The sequence below is a fragment of the Nematolebias whitei genome, chromosome 20 (assembly GCF_014905685.2).
Source record: "Nematolebias whitei isolate Nwh7 chromosome 20, NemWhi1, whole genome shotgun sequence".
Classification (NCBI taxonomy): Eukaryota; Metazoa; Chordata; class Actinopteri; order Cyprinodontiformes; family Rivulidae; genus Nematolebias; species Nematolebias whitei.
Window position 1 is genome coordinate 30,093,296 of NC_056517.1, and position 19,486 is coordinate 30,112,781.

General features: G+C 41.3%; 1 protein-coding gene across 1 annotated transcript; it reads left to right on the forward strand.

Moving 5' to 3' along the window:
- Positions 1-15,198: 15,198 nt before the first annotated feature.
- Positions 15,199-16,531, forward strand: bhlhe22 (basic helix-loop-helix family, member e22). The gene has a single exon (XM_037693785.1). It carries the CDS (start codon positions 15,414-15,416, stop codon positions 16,215-16,217), a length of 804 nt encoding a protein of 267 aa, XP_037549713.1. The 5' UTR covers positions 15,199-15,413; the 3' UTR covers positions 16,218-16,531.
- The last annotated feature ends 2,955 nt before the right edge of the window (positions 16,532-19,486 follow it).

Below are 19,486 nucleotides of genomic sequence, written 5' to 3' on the forward strand. Positions count from 1 at the left end.
TCTTTCCATGTCCCTAAAAGAGCACGGTAGCCTAGCAACCGTTATTGTTGCCATGGAGATTCATGTGTTGGCAGCTGCTGCAATCAGCATTAACTCAAAGGCACGCGCTCTCATTCCTATAGTCGGGCGATGCAACCGGGACGCACAGTTGGAGATGAGAGTGACCGTTATCAGCGTGAAGCGCGCTCGTTCTGCATTTACGATGGAATCAAAAATAAACTTTTGTGCAACAATCGCACCCGAGCTCCACTTCCACAACATAAATGGCACAAAACAATGCTGTTCGGCTTCTGACACGAGCTACAAATCCATTTAAACTCGCTCTATTTGTCCTCATGGCGAACTATAAAATAAAACATAAAAAGCTTGCTCTGAACCAGCGGTGCAGTTAGAGAGCGTTTTCTCAAGTAGTTTCCCAGATCTAGTGAAATGCAGTTCTGAAACAAAGGTATGCACTCAATGTAAACAAAGCCCGCAGAAGCTTATGTCGCATGATTGACCTACATTAGGCTGACCGTAGTCGGTGGAGGTAAACAAATACGGTGGAACAAGAGTAGAACCTTGTGGAAAACATTTAGGTAGAATGTGAAGTGAATCTGCTGCTAAACGCAAAAAGGAGAGAAAGATCGGAGAAGACAATTGTCAAGATTAAATATCGCGGATCAATCAGGGTGGTGGAGCATCTCTATATATTCCTCAGCAAATCTGAGTATTAATATGTACCAATAGATCAAAACCCTCAGACTTCTCCATCCCAAACCTATCTGCAGGGGCGATTCTAGGGGCTCTTGGCTTGAACAATGCACCCCATGGTTTGGTTTTTGGGAAGTACAGAAACTTACAGCGCCTGGTATTCGCAGGTGGTCTCCAGGCCTGACCCTGCTTATCTTCTGAAATCACACAAGACTGGGCGTGTTCATGGTGGTATGGCCATAAACTGTTTTTTTATTAACCCTTTTTTAATACTGGTAGTCTCAGGGAGTCACCAGAACTCAGTTTCAAGAGAGACCTGTTTAGGAGCAGATGATGGGGTTAAGGGCCTTGCTCAAGGGCTCAGAGTGGGGCAAATGAGGGTGGAGGCAGGTATGGGTGCTTCACCTTTTCCACCCACATTTTGATGTTGACGGTATCGGAAGTTGAAACTGCGACTTTCCAATCACAGGCCCATCTTCTCTAACCTCTGCGCCACCACTCCCCCAAACGAGGGGCTCAGTCACAAAAAGGATCAACTTTTAAACTTTTAGACTTTTAAACTAATGCAGCCAGAAGTTGCAACATACACAAAACAAAGCACAACTAGCTTTAAGCATCAACCTTTAATTTAACTATTAGCCTACAACTGCAAGGCGCTTGAACCCTGTTAATGTTGTTGGAGGAAAAGTGGGTGGAGCTCCTGCAGGTAAGGGGCGTTTACCTTTGGGACAAATTGAGGTCGCTGATTGGTCAGTTGCTTATGAGTAATGGGTTGATTGACAAGTGGCCTTGAGAATCAGACTGTGCAAAAAAATATCATAGACTTTACTGGCCCGTTTGAATGTCATCATTTATTCCATATTTATTTCAAATTTCAAGGATTCAAGGATTTTTTTATTGTCACGCCAACTCACATTTGCATGTTTATGGTAAGAAATTCGGACTCAGGTCCCAGATCAAGAAGCCTAACAATTAACAAATAAATAAATACAAAAAGTATTAAATATTTTGGTGAATCTACTGATAAATAATTTTTCTTGCAAAATCCTAATGATGATTTCTTAATTTTTCAGGGGTGCTGAGTTAACGTTTAGGGGTGCTTGAGCACCCACAAAAAGAGGCTAAAATCTCTACTGACGTCGCCATTGTTGACAAATTATTTTTCAGCAGCTTCAGCTGTTTCTGTAGGTAAACAACGCATGTAGCAACGAGAACATACAGACAGTGAATGCTAAGACAAGGATGGTGTAAAAGCACAATTTCCCAATGAAAAACTCATTAATAAAAACTTTTGTGTGCAGTAAAGCGAACACTTCCTGTGAGACAGTAAAAGTTGTGTACAGTGATAGTTTTCAGCCTAAACTCTGTATTTTCAGCAACTCTCTGCCTGCTGTTGTTTCAGTTTGACCTGTTGGCGAGGATAAGTGATATTTACCTCGTTCCATTCTTCATACTGGTGTGCATCCATGCCCACCGGAACAATTGTCGCCCTTTTGAGAGTGAAAACACACAAAAATCATAATAGCAGTTATTTCCTCTCTGGGCTTTTTTTTTTTTTTTTGTTCTTGCCCTTCTCCCCTCCTACCACTTCCTCCGTTTGCAGCTTTCTCTGTCATTTCACTGTTGACATCACATATATGTGGGGATAAAGAGGCAGTGAAAAACAATAACAGACCCATTGACCCCCATTTCACAAACCTCGGGGGTAGGAGAGAACTTCACTTACAAGGCTGGAACAGAGCTGCTGATTGGGCTTCAATGGACTTTCTATTAAGGAAGAGTGGAAGTGCAGCACAAGGTCCTGACTCCTGTTCATTTCTGAGTGAGCATGCTTCTGCAGCTGATGCAGATTTACATCCATCTTGTGTTCGGATGGTGAGGCACGGCTGCTGAAGTGCAAACCAGAGTGACACATATTGTACTTACTGTGCAAATAAATAAAAGGAAGCAGCACTACTTTACAGATTATTATAAGAACATTTCCTGAAAGACAAGTGTTTGTGTTCAAAATGAATTGGTTTGTTTTCTTGTCTCACTGCTGATTCAGCAGAAACACCACTGTATTATTTTCCTGTTTTCTTTTGATTTTTTTGTGTGCAGTTAGAATACTTTTAGCTGTCCTTTTGTTACTTTTAGCTTTCAGCTAGTATGTGCTCTGTTGCTTGTAGCTAATTTTTAGCTTTTTGTTTTTGTGTAGCATGCTGATACTTTTATCAACCTTTTAGCTATTTTTAATGAACTTGTAGCTACTTTTAGCTAGCATTTAGCTGCTTTTACCATTTACGTTAGGTTTTAGCTAGTTTTTTGGTACTTTCATCCAGGCTTTTGCTACTTTTAAATTTTAGCAAAGCTTTTAGTACTTTTTCTACTTTTGACTTTAGCTGGCATTTTCTATTTTTAGCTTTTAGATAGCCTTCTTTACTTTTAGTGTCAAGCTATCATTTAGCTAATTGATCTTTGCACATTTCAGTGTTTACCAGACATGTTGCTACTTTTAACATAATTTTATGGCTTTTATTTGCTTATTTTAGTTTTTAGATAGCGTGCTCTTTTTAGCTTATACAGCTCTCTTGTAGCCTCCTACCTATCTGCTAACTTTAGCCTTAGCAATTCAGTTTTAGCTTCCAATTTTGCAGCACTGAAAATGGGGAAAATGGCTTTTGTCCACTTTAGCTGATTAATTTTATGGCCACATAAATAGGAGGAGTCTCTGAATTTGATGCTGTAAACATAAAACTAAATCTCTCATCCTAAACTGCCTTTATAATTTAGAGCTTTCCCCTGACACCCCATAAGTTCAATGTTTCAGTGACTTTGCCTAACAGCTTTAATCGCTCCAGCCGAAGAGAGACACGGTGTTGGGAAGTTGGACACGGTGATCCGCTGGCATAAGAGCCAGAATGGAGGCTCACCTGGCTGTCAGTGGATGCTGCTGGTTGACATTTAACATCAGAGAGAGAGAGAGGAGGTGGAGAGCCCGGTGCCCTACATGCACATCTGACCTCCTGCTAATGTCAGGGGGGGAGGTCCAACACGCTCATCCTCACACACAACACTGACAGAGTATGAAATCTCAGTGATTACAAAGAATAAAACCACCAATATGTAAAGGAGTCATTATTTTATATTTATTACGTAAAGCTTTTAATTTTCTCTGCATACTTTATCTTTCAAGCATCATCTTTAATATTAGAGTAAAATGTGACATAGTTTTGTGCCAAAGAGAAAAATGTCTTTAGCGTGCACATGTTTTGGAGGATGTTTCAAACGCAGCCAGCAGGCCTGCAGCCCGGTGCAGCTGACCTGGTTCTGCCTGCACGCAAGCATGAACTAGCTGCTGTTTGGTGTTTGATGATAGCTCGGGGAACGTAGCGTCCCTGCTTGGGTTGAGCAGGCAAACCTCACCAACAGGATTTATGTGTTTGAGGAGACAATTGCATCGAGGTCACGTCCTGAAACACAACAGCGTCCACATCTGTTGGGTTCTTCTTCAGTTCTGGAGTCCTGTCATGTCAGGACTGGAGGATATTAATGTTTTAAATTTACAAATGTGGTTTATTAAGTCAAAACTGAATTCCCAATAATTTAGGAAAAGTTTGTGGCTTGAACATGCAAGTAAATATAAAAACACATGCACCCATTTGTGCAAGCGGTTTATTAAAATAAGGCGTATTCAAAAACAAAAACCTACTGATGATGAGGTATTTATTAAAACGACCAAACACATGTTTTGTTACACAAGCAGTGTGCATTTTTTTAAATATATATTTAAATTGGATTGTGTCCATAAAAGCTATCACAATTTGTAGACAAACAATAAAATAAAGTCATTTAAAATATTTGATCTCTTATACTGCAGCTAAAACAAAGTTGCAGTATAGGATTGTTGCAGCTGTGATGTGGATTAAAGTAACACAAGAAAATTGTCTTTACTGAAAATAATTTATGACTAAAAATAATAACTTTCATGGAAATCCTTAGCTACTGTTTGCCATTCCACAGAAAAATACTGTAAAATTATATTATTGTTGAAAAAAACTTGCATTTGTTTTGGCCGCTGGTGTAAAAAAACAACAATAAGCAAAATAACAGAATATTTAATGTGCAATTTCAGAAAAAAACACATAAATAAGTGAACACTTTTAAAACATAATTGCATACTCATGGCAACTTTGAGTTGTTTTAAATAGCTCAACACAAACTGATCAACCCCCTTTGGTCTCATGTGCAGGTGTTTACGCCTCTGTGATGCTGATTATATGAAAATATTTCATACAGTAAATTTAAATACTTATTTTAAATAAAACTGAATTCTGGTGTTTTCACAGTCACTGATGTAAAACTCAATCATAAATAAATAAATAAAATACTGTAAAATGGTGAAGATATTGGTATTATTAACTTGCTGCAGCTTTAAGCAACACATTCCAAGCTTTAAAAACAATTTGTGCATCTTATTGTGATAAAAATTATTGATAAAACAGGAAAAATGATCACTTTATCAAACCTGTGCTGTTTGACTAAACAAAACCTTTTAGTATAACAGGAGGAACGTGGTTGCCTGGTGGTGGGGGTGGGGGGAGGCCTGTATGATAAGGAGGAGCTGCTTTCACACATTTGTCCTTAAGATCCGCTTCCTCGATCGTTTCTCCAATTTTTGTTTCACCTGAATTCAAAAAATTTGAGAATAAATATGACACGAGGCTGCAGGGCCTGCTTTAGCTCCCCTTATTGTGTTAAAAACAGAACAGCCTCAGCTGAGAAAGCAGGTAGACGTTTCGTTCTTGCCTCAAATCTACCTTTGCACACGAGAGAGAGAGGACGCAGTTGGCGCGTGTTTCCCGGATCGCTGCAGTTAGGTTTTTATCTAGTTCATCCAGTCGGTTGCTTCTCTTTCTGTCCCTTAGAGTGTTCAGGTGTGGAGAAAAATAACATGTCTCCTTCCAGAGAGCGCTCATATCCAAACAGACGCGCCGAGCAGATGGACGGATATTCTTTAGGTTCGGTCCAAATCCAGTCTCCATCCGGCGGCGGCGCGCTGCGCAACTTTTACAAACTTCTTCTGTCCAAATGATGGAATGTGCATCTGCAGCCAGTGGTCATTTCTTTCTGTCCACCCCCTCTTTTCTCCCGCCACTCTCTCCCCCCTCAGCTAAAGGGGCCTAAACCCAGGCTCCTGATTAATAAATGTTTATGTGTTTTGAAGGGCAGGACAAAAAAGTGGCTGGCCTGTGACCTCTGGGAGCCCCAGTCTGTGCGGGTTCATTGTGAGGCGCTGGGAAAGGGGCTTTGGGATGGTGACCCCCACCACCACCACCACCTCACACACACACACACACACTCATCCCAGAGCTGGGGCCATTCATGTGCGCACCGCTGCATGTCGCCCCGCAGCTTCCATTGTTTCAGAAGGAACAATAGCTGCACCCCTCCCCACCACCCTTTTCTCTCTCCTCTCTCTCTGGCAGCCAGAGAAATATAAAAAAAGCAGCTTTCAAACTTGCAGCCTGATGCAAACCCGGAGTTTCCCTCCGAGCCTTCAAGCAGAGAAAAAACAAGGTTGACAAAACGCTAATGGTGCGATCTCTCAAGTTGCATCACTGGGTTGCATCACTGCGCCCTGCGGATTCCTGCAGCCCGTCAGAGGCCATCCAGTGAAGGTCTGCCAAAAAGTGATCCGCATCTGCGGGAGCGCGCACAGCCGCTGTTTCGGTGTATTATTATTATTGAACAATACTCAATGGCGGTTATGCTCAAGATTAGTTAGTTAGTTTGCCTGAATCATTACCAGGCATGCTGCTTTTATGGTGCAGGTACTTTAAATGATAAGAAAAAAAGAGTTTCAAGATTAAAGTGTCAGGACTCCTGCAGCGTTTGTTGCCATAAAACTTTGTTATATTCAAAATTATAGCAAAAAAGACCTTTGCACAGCAAAAACTGCCATTATATAAAAAAAAAAGCTAAATGTTTATTGTGGCTCATATGGAACGGGATTCTTGTCTTAAAATCACAGTGATTAAAATTTGGCAGCCAAAATCACGTTTTTTTAAATCATAGGGCTTTGTTATAGTTTAAATGACTACATAGTACCAAATATATTAAATATATTAAATCCCTAATGAGACAAAGCAATTCTAATAATATCCGTCCGTTATTTTTATCTTCCTTTTCAGGTCACCGGGGTCACTGCATGGTGCCCATATCCAACAGCCAGTAAATAAATAAATACATAACACCTTTGCTATAATCTTGAGCATACAAATAACAGTCTTTAAGTGTTAATGTTAAATTCCAAGAACTAAAACAGCGGAAACAGCGTCTCTTCCCGTGGCTAACAGGCTGTGCGCGCTCCCACAGCGGCTGATCACTTTTTGGCAAACCATCACTTTATGGCACCTGCACTAGGAAGAGGGTGAACCTGAGGAAGAAAAATACTTGGGAGGGGTTGGGGGGGGGGGGGGGGGGCACTGCAGGGTGAATCTGGAATCAGACCTAATGGTGAGTGGGAGTGAAGCAGGCTGCTGTTCCGCCTTGGCTGCAGGGTTATTGAGGTTACTCGGATGACATCATCCACGAGCCCTGGTCTCGATTGGATCTTTGCCTGCGAGTCAATCACGGCAGGAAGTGGAAGGGGATACCAACACTTGCTCGCTTCAATCAATGCAAAAAAGTGTGGACGTTGAGAAAATGTATCGAGTCTCTCACAGGAAAATATGGAGACAACTGATTAGTCGCGCACCAAGTGGCCAGATAAAACTGTTGGACCTCCTAAAATATAAAACATGATTATTTGTATTCAGTTAAATCTGCTTATGTTCTCCCTCATTTACAACAGCAGCTCCATATTGTGCAAAATATAGGAAAGAGGAGATAATCCTATGGGAATGGTGGGCTTCGGGAGCGCGCACGTGAATATATATATATATTTATATATAGCCATAAACCGCGTGCGCTTGCGTGTGAGGAGGAGAGAGAGATTTTTACTCATTGTGATGCACACAACGACCTGCCCTCTTTTGAAAAAAAAAAAAAGAAGAGAAGAAGGGAGAAAGCGCAGCCATGCTTTGCAGAGGCTTCAGCGTCGCTCTCATTGGTGGCATCAGCCTCGGGTGCGCGCGGGTCTGCGTCCACCCAAACCGGGAATACAAGCCTCCAGACCTCCGAGGTGACACAAAGATCCGCAGTAGGCTTTAACCCGAGAGAGAAACCTGCAGGATACTCAGGGGCGCTTTGTGCCGGGGTGTCCACCATATGCGGCGTGGAGCTCCTCAGGGTGAGTATTCAAGCTCAAACCATTTCATCCATTATTTAACACGCGCTGTTCCTCTGCAGACGTTACTGCAACACCAGCAATGTAACGGCGGTGCGCGGATGTTTAGGGACACGGTGTGCTCTCCCATGCACGCTGCACTTGCCATTGTTAATGTGTGCTGCAGGGGAGGGGGAGAACAGCTTCACCCGGACGAGTAGTTAAAATGAAAATTCACCAGAAAACAGACTGTGTGCACGTCGCTGTGTCCGCGGGTGCATCATTGTGACGGGGAGGGAAAGGGACGGTGCTGGCTGCGCGGGGCTCGAGGACAATAGAGCTGCTTTTTGTCCCTCCTCCCTTTCATTTTTTTAATTTGTATTCTTTTAAACCGGCTCTCAGAGAGTGGGATTCTAAGAGTGACGAGCCGTGGTGAAGCTCCAAAAAGCCCCAAGCGATGAGAGGACCGTCCGGTTTGCAAAAAGGATATGGATGAGTCCGTTTAAAATGGCGACACCCCCCTCCCTCCCTCCTCCCCCGTTCACCACCCCCATCCCCACCCCCCTCTTTGTTTCTGTTTCCATCTCCCCTCTGCTCCGCGGAGTGGGGTAACGCACTGCAATCACCGCACAGTCTGCGCCTCATCCACGCGGGGATCTTACACTTTACCCGCAAAATACTGTGCAGAAGGTGCCCGGCTGTGGTGCGTTCAGGAGCTCGAGCAGGTACTTTAAATGACTAAAAGAGCCCTCATTTTCTCTCTATCTTATTTGATATTTTATTTAATATGTCTACGTCACATTATAGCTGCATTTTCCAGCTTGCTTTAAGAAATTCGCTTTTCTTTAGAGATAAAAGACGATTTAAAAAAAAAAATAGAATTTTTGATTCAAGTCTAAAGAATACAGTTCATGTTTGATTGGCTGTCACTGATTTTTCAGGCACCTGTCACGCGAATGCAGCATTTGCATCCGCCGCTTTATCACAGAGAGGGGTGTGTGCGTGAGAGAGCTAGAGAGGGAGTGCGTGTGCGCATGCCCCAGTGAGCCTGCATTTGTGTAAGTGTTGCTTCCCTCTTCCTCCTCCCTTTTTCTCTCTCTTTTTGTGGTCCAGTGTTGCATAACCGTTCGCAGTCGGAGCCCAGATTTAGGTACTTGACAATTTGCGGCACCATTGTTGGCATTTCCTCTGCTGGTTGCGCGCGCATACACTCCCACATACACGCGCAGACGCAAACACGAGCCGCAGAATTATGAACGCATCCCAGCATAGTCACTCTGGGAAGAAGGTCGGTGTGTGCCCCCCCTCTGTGCTTCAAGGACGCGCTGATGAAGAGGACGCTGGGTAATATAGAGAAACATCTGTTTGCCTGGTGACGTCAATAATCCCCCCACCCCCACCCCCCACCCCTGTCATCCCAATCCTCTTGTGCTGAAGGCAGAGCCCCTCATTTGTTTGGCTGAAGCGCCGTTAATCCTAAAAGTCAGAGGAAAAGAACCGGACGGGCAGAGATCAGCCACATTCAGGTGTCGGTTCCGCCGCGCGCCGGGTCTCAGTTTGCGGCTTCTCGAGCTCCCGCAGTTTTCCTCCATCTGCTTTTTAAGATTTGCGGAATTTATTGTTTTTTTTTTCAGATGTGACGAGCAAATGGAACCTAAAGGCATGCGTGCGTGGAAAGAGATAGATCTATTTTTTTTTTTTTTTAAACTTGGACGAAGTCTTTTTGGACGCGTTATGTAAACACTTGTAATTTGTAATTCAATATAAATTGATTTTGTGTTTGTTTTTTTTGTTTGTTTTTTTCTTCTTATTTACAGGTGCAGTATGGGATACTGAAGGACTTCTATACACTGCGTCGTTTTTGGACAAAACCGGCGGCACTTTCGGACCAAACGGAGCCATTTTTTTTTCTGCACAAAGCCGGATGTATAACAATTCTGCACCCAAAACTGGTTGTTCTCCGTCAAAATGCTTCCTGTACCCAAACTTGTTTTTATTGACCTAAACTGTTATAGTTGTCTTGTAATGTAAGGACTTTAAGACATAGATAATTTGTTTTTAAACCGATGAGGAGATGTGTCCTAAAACGTTTTTAGTCGAGAGTTCAGGCCTAAAGTCTCATTTCGGGTTGGTGGAAAGGAGGATGAACACAAACACACACACACTCAAACAAACACACACACACTCAAACAAACACACACACACAGACGAGCTGGCTGTGTCTCTCCGTGTTCACAGCGGACCTTGATTTAATGTCTTACAATTAAGGCACGCGGTGAATGCCAAGAGATGATCCTCCATCTTCACGTGTCTGCAAGAAAAAAGAAACGAAAACACAAATTAGAAAGAAATCAGTGGATTTACTTAAGCTCGTTTTAAAACTCGCAATTTTACTTTTACTCTGTGTTTTGTTTCTGAAAGTCATTTTTTATGTTGTCTTTTTAAAAAACAAACAAAAAAAAGAAACAATAAAGTGAAATCTCACAAAGATCTGGTTTCATGTGATTTCTAGTGTGTGCGCGCGTGTGTCAGTGGGAGCTGTCCATCCTCTCTGGCTGCCCGGAGCGCTGTCCACCTTCTGTGGTGCTGAAATCTGCGCGCCTTTTGTTTCCCTCCCTCCTGCCGGCGAAGAAGCAGGAAATGGAAGAATTATTTAAACTGTATTGATTCAGGAATGTTGTCAAGATGTTTCCCTCCAGCATTTAAACTGAATTAAACCCTTTAAATCTAATAAACTGGTTAAAACCTGTGCTTTCTACTTCTGTTCACCACGTTGGCAGCAGATTCAAAGGAAATCCGGTAAATCTTGAGCTGAGGGGGGGAAAACGTATTCAGGTGACATTTATGAGGTTAAGTTGTTGAATTTCCTCTTAAATAACCTAAAAACCGGTGCAGCACGAGGTGATGACGTGTGCAACAGATCAGGATGTCCTCCGGCTCATGTGCTGGTTCATATACAATATATACATTGAAATTATGACCCAACAAAACTGGACAGAATTAAGAACCACCCACAAGCTTTGAGATTATGAAAATATTTGTAGAGGGAAAATCAGGTTTTTTTAACTTCATGGTGTGTTTTTTTTATAAACATCAATATTAAAAAATGAGGACAAGATAACTTGTAAATACCATAATATTCTGTTTAATAATATTTGGTATATCAGTTAAAATACGCATTGGTTTAATTAGGAGCACTCTGACAGCAGAAAACAATTTAATCCTGATTAATGACTTGATGTTATTTTAGACTGACTGCAGGAGTGATGGATGGGCCTGGTGGTGAGAAAAAATAAAGGTGGTGGTGGTGGTGGTGGTGGGGGGGGGGGGGGGGGGGGGTGTAATCATTCTCATCAATTCAATAATGTTAATAACTTAAAGTTATTTAAATAAGCAATCAGGAACTGGTTTGACATTTTGAAACGTTTTGATTGGGGCTGTTAGGAGAGAAGCTGCAAAAATAAATTCATAATGATTAAAGTGAGTTTGGGAGAGGGTGGGGGGGGGGGGGTGAATAAACGTTTAGCTGTTTATAAGAAAGGGAACATGTCAAAATAAACATACCAGCAGAGGGAAATACGCCCCGTCATGATCATATGGTGCACAGCAGGGTGTGAGTACAGACCAAAATATTACAGAACATGATTTTCAAATCTGAACTGCACAGCCTGGAAGTCTGGCTTCTGCTGATAAGAATAAGACTTATAATAAAAAACATATTCAGGATTAATAAATTAAATAAGTCTGCCACAAAGTGAGTTCATCGCGTTCCTTCTTCATGCCTCGACCTAATTTGGTTTATTAATCTTTGGCTGCCCCCTGGTGGTGAAAATATAAACGTACATCTGAGCTTCCAAACTTTTTTTTTATACATCCACCTGCTTTACCCAGAGAACACTTTATGCTTCAGAAAAATAAAACAAGTTGAACCATGTTAATAAATAAAGTTTGTATGGAGACACAGAAATCGTGTTGTCTTCTGTAGACCTAAGCTGTAAACCTGTATTTTATATTAAGACAAAAAGAAAGAAAACACAATATTTCTATGATCAATTTTATACTTTTAGTTTGAAAGGATGAAGAGCTGATACTTTCCTTTGAACTTCTTGGGTCAGTATTTTTTTTTTTTTTACATTAAATTCTGCATATTTTGGTTTTAATTGGCTTGTTTTTTGCTCACAAAACATACAAATGATTCAATATCTATAATAAAGAAAAATGCATGAAACAACTAATAAAAAAATCGACCTAATAATTAACATTTCAAGGCTTTAAGCATATTGATGCACAAACGATTATTCTAGTCTAAGTCTAGAATAAAAATAAGCTCTAAATTCCTTTCACTGTGTCGTCTTACAATCAACAAACCTCAGATAATTTATTTGTTTGTTTGTTGTTGTTTTTGTCAGGTCAACAGTCCAAATCTATTAATTAAATCACAACAAATTTGAGAAACTACAGTTTGACAATTAGCTCCTTTCAATAATGCACATTCTTACATTTCTACCAACAGTTGTATCAAATCATGAATCAATTGAGGTTTTCAACAAGTCTTGGCTCCCCCTCAGTTTGGCCTTCGTAGCTTCCTTGTTAGCAAAGTGCTGATGTGATGTGACTGTAACGGCTGTGGCAGCGTCCTTGCCCATTTTGTGTCATTAGCTGAAGCTGATTGGCCATGAAGGTGTTCTCAGGACGAAGAGTCTGTGTCGATCGCTGGGCGATAACTCCTCGGGCATCCTGCCCCACGCAGGGACTAATGGAAACATGCTCGGAATGAACTAAAACTCTGACCTTGAAGGTTTGTGTTGCAGCAGCAAAAATCTGTTGATGCTCAGGTGTTCTCCCACCACTAAAATGCAATAAATGATTCTCATCTCAGCCTTTTTTTTTTTTTTCTTGTTGTTGAAGCAGGAGCAAGAAAATTCTTTGGCAAACACAATCGTCTCCAGCGGGTGATTCTTTGTGAGAAACACGAGCAGCTTTTTCCTGCGCGCCTCATTACTGTTTTTTAATACGTAGCTTGCCAAGACATCAAACTCAGAGAGTGGAAAATAAATAAATAAATAAATAAAAAACCCAAGGCACATTCACAATGCTTTCATTTGACAGGAGTCAGCTGTAACCACTGCTGAAGGTAGCTCGGATGTATGTGCACCATGGTAACAAGACTGTTATAGGACCAGGATTTTGCCCCTTAATGTGTTTTTCAGTGTCTTTAAATGGAGAATAATTACAAACTGGGCTGTTGATGAGTGAAAGAAATACCAGAGGAGGAGGAGAATGTGAAAGTCTGGTCAGGGTGACGTTAAAGGCACCATGGTGTTCTCAGGGAGGGTGTGGGTCACACCTGTGGAGTTCAGGTGTGACGGCTCTGCTGAACTAACACAGTTGATGCTAAACAGTTCTTCCTTTGTCTCGCGCCTTTTAACAATCAGAATGTTTCGCTTTAAAAAGAATCCATCCTTCTTTGAAAATGAGGTACAAAACACCCCAATCAGACCCAAACCTCTGTAACTCTTCTGTCATTTTTATGTGTTCATTGTAAAATTGATCCTTTAAGGACGATTCAAGGAATGGAACACAACTCCAGCATGTGATAAACCTCCTGAACAACACGCCTGAAATACTTAAACATGCTTTAAAGCCTATTTACAATTAAAGGGGTGTGTTTTGTAAAATGCTGTGATTTTAAATGATTTTATTATAATCTGGTAGAAAAGGTTCTGAGTTTGTGAACAAGACAAGTGAGTTTCTTTGAGAAGATAAGATAGTTTGCTCATTTACAGCAAAGATGTTAAATAATTCAAAGGAACGGGGATTGGTGTGCACGCTGCTCTCCGCAGCTCATTCTGCGGGAAGATCTGTCATGGTTTTATGAATCAGATCTCTTTTGACATTTGTTGCACCTCTAATGTTACATGCATTTAAATTGATTATTTGACCATTGTTTTTGTTTCGTGAAGACTTCACAAGAGCAAAAGTTGCAGCACTTCCCAACACATGATGTTTGAGAAAGTCCCCATTCTGTGGCCTGGAGGACAAAATATTCTCCTTTTACATCACGGATGTTTTTCACTCAGTCCATCCTAAACAAGGCTGAACTGGGCGAAAGAACGACAGTTTTAATAAATTGTTTAATTGTTCAAGATTACAAGACAGAATTTATTTAGTGCGTGAAGATTTTAAGATATGTTTCTGAGTTTGGTTCTAGATTTATGGTTCTTTGAGTCAGATTTGTGATTAATGGTTTGTCCTATAAGTGCCACAGATATTTCATTTTACATTTTGAATTACAAACAGTTTAATTTATTCACAAGTTAATGCAATTCTGTACTTTATTAGACTTTTTTTTGTGGGAAATGTGTAAAATCCTGCTCCCAGAAACCCCAGCTTCATGCATTTTATCAAACAAGTGGAGCAACTTTCACAGAATAAAAGCACAAGGTGCATCACAAAATAAAAGCTGAACAAATGTTACATAAAAAACAACAAGAAGTAAAACAGAAGGGTATAAAAGTAAATCCAAAACACAAAACACTATATACAACCATACAGTTTGTCATTAAATGAGTCTTCAGCTGCTTAAAAAAAAATCAACAAAATCAAATCAAATCAAATGGATCTGATTGTTTGTTAAAGTAAACAAACAAATATATGCCTAGAAAGTGTGTTTTGTTTTAGTGATGTTGCATGAAGAAGTGCACTAAATGATCAGATCCAGGAGATGGCGGCACGAACTAAGTAACTCACAGTGAGACACGCGCACACAAATGTGGTCATTTGTTGGGAAAATTAATTTTAATAAAAAAAACGTGCAAGCAGGAAACAAGAAAGGAAAACTGTGATTTAGGCGATGCTAAAGAAAATACAGCTGGTCTGAGCCCCTCTTTTGATTTGATTAAAAAAAAGTTATAAACACTTTTGACAAAATGCTTCAATTTCCATTTAAATGTAAAAAAAATAAAACCTCTAAAGCTGAAAAAACGTGCACACGCTTGCAACATGTTGCCCAGAAACAGTAAAAAGTAGAGGCGCTAACTGTTCAAAATGATCCGGGAGGTTACCAAAAAGACGCGCGCGCGCACAGAGGAGGGGAAGGAGGCGCACGCGGTAATGTTTGTCAACGCTTAAACGCCCTTAATTGAAACGTTAACCTGATTGGGTGGAGAGTGAGAGGGGAGAGGGTGTCTCTGTCCCAATAGGCGAATCCTTTTTAATATTCCGCCTCGAGATAATCGCGCACAAAGACTGAAGCGTCTCGTGCGTAACGAGGATGATCCGGTGAAGGTGAATCCGGCACAGGCAGAGAAGCAGTCAGAGGAGAGCGGCACTTCAACTCCTCCTCGTCGCAGCACCTCCTCAGCTGACGAAGAGGAGCCTGAAAGTTTCAGAACAGTCGGGAGGAACTCTCCGAGACGCGCAAAGAGTTCCCACACGCGACCGTAGCCTGCGACGCGCGACCCAAGAGGCTATGGATCGGAGGATGAGCCTGAACGCCGGCGCGGGGGACATTTTCCATAAAACTCTCAGCGCCGTGTCCACCAAGAAGATGGACCCTTTCAGATCGGCCGGCCTGGAGCTGCCCACCAGAGACCGCCAGTCCCAGATCGGCTGCTTTGACCAGGCAGACCCAGACCCGATTCAGCCGGGGGGACTTGCGGGCAGCAGAGGGGGCACGCTGGGTCTGCCGACTGGATCTTTGTGCGTCAACTACGGGGAGAGCGCCAACAGGACTTCGGCGGCAGAGAGCAGCGGCGGGGAGCAGAGCCCCGACGATGACAGCGACGACAGGTGCGACATGGTCCTCCTGGCCGACGTGCGGACCGGCCCCGGGGGGAAAGTCGAGGGAGGTAAGAAAACCAAAGAGCAGAAAATGCTGAGGCTAAATATCAACGCCAGGGAGAGACGGAGGATGCACGACCTGAACGACGCGCTGGACGAGCTCCGGGCTGTCATCCCTTACGCGCACAGCCCGTCCGTGCGGAAACTCTCCAAAATCGCCACGTTGCTGCTCGCTAAGAACTACATCCTCATGCAGGCGCAGGCGCTGGAGGAGATGAGGAGGCTAGTGGCGTATCTGAACCAGGGCCAGGCGATCTCCGCGGCTTCCATCCCGGCCACCACTGCGCTTGCAGCTCCGGGGCTGGGCGCGTACGACCAGCCGCCCGGATACCCGTTCCCGACCGGCGTGGCTGCGCCCTCATGCCCGGATAAGTGCGCGCTGTTCAACAACGCAACCGCCAGCCTGTGCAAACAATGCACTGACAAGCCTTAACTGCGCCCCGCAAAGAACTCCAAAAAGACTCAAAAGAAGCACAGAAGAGAGCAGCTCCCACTTTGGAGGACACTAAGAGACAGAGTCCTCTTGTTCAAATAGAGACTCAAAGTAACACCGATACTTTTATAATATTTACTAAATACAATAAGACGGCTTCTTTTTTTGTTCCAACAATACTTGATTGTGTATCTGAATCATTCTTAAAGTGCTGATTGACACGAGGGCCGGACAGAGGAGGAAGAAGAAAGGCCTGTGAAACATGTAGGACGCTTTTTTGGAGATTTGAGTGACCTGGCAACTTTGAACTTTGAACACCTTCCCGGAGCGTTAATCTCACTTTCTGCTGCTTTCTCCTGATTTATCAGCTGGTTTTCTTTCATTTCCTTTCATCAAAAGGCCTGAATTAAAGACTCTTCTGCTGAATGTTACAGTCATCCAATCAGATCTTTATTTTATGTAGGGCCACTATGATGTAATAAAAATCCAAGTAAAAATAATCTAATTCAAGTTCTCAGATGTTTTGATGTGTGTTTTGTAATTTATTCATTTGGGGATATTTATGATGGATATTTTGCTTGCATTGCACTTTGTTGTCTAAGTTGATGTATTTTTCTTTTTTAAATTATGATTTATTTTTTATGTTTTAAATATAAAGTCTTGATGAAACGCGTTGTCAGGTCAGGCTGGTTTATTGTAGATACTTTGGTTCTATGAGCAAAGAGGGCCGTTTGTATGTATTTCAGTGTTGAAAAGCTTTATTAAAATATTTTGAACAACAGAAATCTGCTTGAACTCATCCAAATATTAACGTGGAATCAGAAAAAGATGATTGGATTTATATTTTAATGGTGATTGACAACATTTTAGGATGGTTTAGCCACTTTTAATATTTTTGATTCGGTGCGCTTTTTCACCACAATTCAAACCATTTGGGATGAAATGCGGGCGCAAAGTTCAAACAGAGGGGAATAAAAGTTCAATAATTTTACACTACTTCGAAACTATGATTTCTATTTTTTTGTTTGTTATTTTGAGCAGAAAGTAATGCCAAATTCTAAGAGAGAAGGCCAAACGTGACGTCTCGGGGATGCGCAAAGACGCATCGCCAAATGGACAAAAAACAATCAGCTGACTTTTATTGTTTTCTTCCACAATGCTGTGCTATAGAATCATTCAAACACAAATCTGTATGAAAGCTGTTTCTGTAATACCTGATTTCTCACAATCAGACTCATCGTTGAGATGATTACAGGTGCAGAATGTGATTAAGACATAATTAAAAGCTCGTTTAATGGCGCAGCTTAGCGTCTTTTAATCATGCGCAGCTTCAGCCGCAACTTCTTTTGTTCCCCATTCCCGTTTTAGAAATCCTGGAGGAAGATTTGATCAGGGCAAAACTTAAATAAATTTTTCAAAAACCACACTTGTCTCTCGTGGAGCAAGAAAAGTTCAGAGAAGCCCGAATCTGATCAATTTGAACCACTTAAACACAAAAACAGGTTCTTATCCATCATGTTTTTTTAATATGGAGTAAAAAAAAAAAATTAATGATTTAAAAATATAATGAGTAAAAATATCTTGACAGCAGCTTCCATGATGTGAAATGACTCAGATTTAGGAGTTATAACTTGATGCAGTAAAGTATAAAAAGATGGAACAAAAACATTTTTTTTTTTGTTGACCATTTAATTTTGAGATTGGTTCACGTAGTTTAAGAAGTACAAACATGTACAAAAAAGATATTTTTATATTTCCGTCAAAATTTATTCCTAATAATTTCATCTCCAGATGTTTAATATTTTCTTTCACACTGTTCATATTTCATCATTTTTTTTCTCCATTGCCAATCTAAGTTTGTCTGTTTGACAAGTAGAGAATCAATAAAGCATCACATTTCATCCCATTTTAGTCCTCACTCACCTCAGTTAGGAAATAATCATCAACTCCTGCACCAAAATGTTTTACAGCTCATAGAGATGCTTTTTTTTCTTCTTGCTGATATTGAGACTCATAACATAATTTATGCAATATGCATTAATGCACAAATGAGTGGAGCATTTAACCCATACTAATATTCACATTAGCCCAGAAGAGGGAATTCCCCAGGGGTGAGACAGAGCCATATGTGTGGAAAACAAAACACAGCATTCAAAGGAAAACAAGCACATCAGTGCAAAGGTGGAGGGAATTTTACAACCTGACAAACCACCTTTAAAAGATTAAAAAGAAATAAATACATTTTTTGTTCCTCTTTATGGGGGAGTTGTGTGTTATTTCAAACTAAGCAGCTTTTGTCAGTGACCTCCATGGACATACAATAAAAAATAAAACGTGTTTTTATTTGTGATTCTAATAATCTCTTAAAGGCATTTAAACCAAGATTTGCGTCTCATGAATAGAAATGAAGAGTACAAAATAAATAAATAAAACAACATCCAAACGTCCAATTTACCCTATCACAGTGCAGCAGGGTATCTCTTCGTAACGGGGGAGGTGATGTATGCTAAGGAGGAGAAGCAATAAAGTCAAAATATACATAAACACGGTGAATTGAAACGTCCCCCTCGTATCAGTAACAAGCCAAACTCTGGCAATGGATGCATGCATGTTGTGTCATACAGTAAAGATATATGTGCTGCGCTGGCTGAGGTACCAAATCAACCCCTGGGTGGTAATTCATTTTTGTCAGACCGCTGATAACAATGCATAATGCTGTCTTCTTGTTGTGCACACACAATGCACGCTAATAAAACTGCAGCTGAGCTTCAACAACTCCTGTTTTATGTGGCTTAACCGCCCGACATTAGCTGCACCAGCGGCAAAAAACAAGCAAGGCGTCAAACTTTATGGGCAGAGCTGCTTCCATATTCATTTTTACCCCCTTGCTTTTTTTTTTTTGGCTATAAGTAATGCCGGCCTTTAGATCTTTCTGGTTACCGGCCGCTTTGTTTTCAATAGATACGTCAACTTGAGTCAAAGCATCCTCCGCTGTGATCATGGTAAACCTTCCCACTTGTCCACTCCCCTCATTAGATGTATTAAAATCTGCATGTGAAGTGGATTCAAGCTGCAGGAGACGCTTTAATGGAACCAAATACATGGCGACAACCTTTGAAACACAACCTGAGTGGCTTTATGAAGCTGGAAACAAACAAATCTGTCCATTTAACCCAATAAACAACAAAATGTGATGATTTTTTAAAAATAAAGTAAATCTTTCTAACAAAGTCTAGCATTCCTTGAAGGACCTGCCACTCTTGTAGCCA

What these genes read in the sequence shown, in the direction of transcription:
- bhlhe22 (XM_037693785.1), top strand. Translation starts at nt 15,414, where the DNA reads ATGGATCGGAGGATGAGCCTGAACGCCGGCGCGGGGGACATTTTCCAT.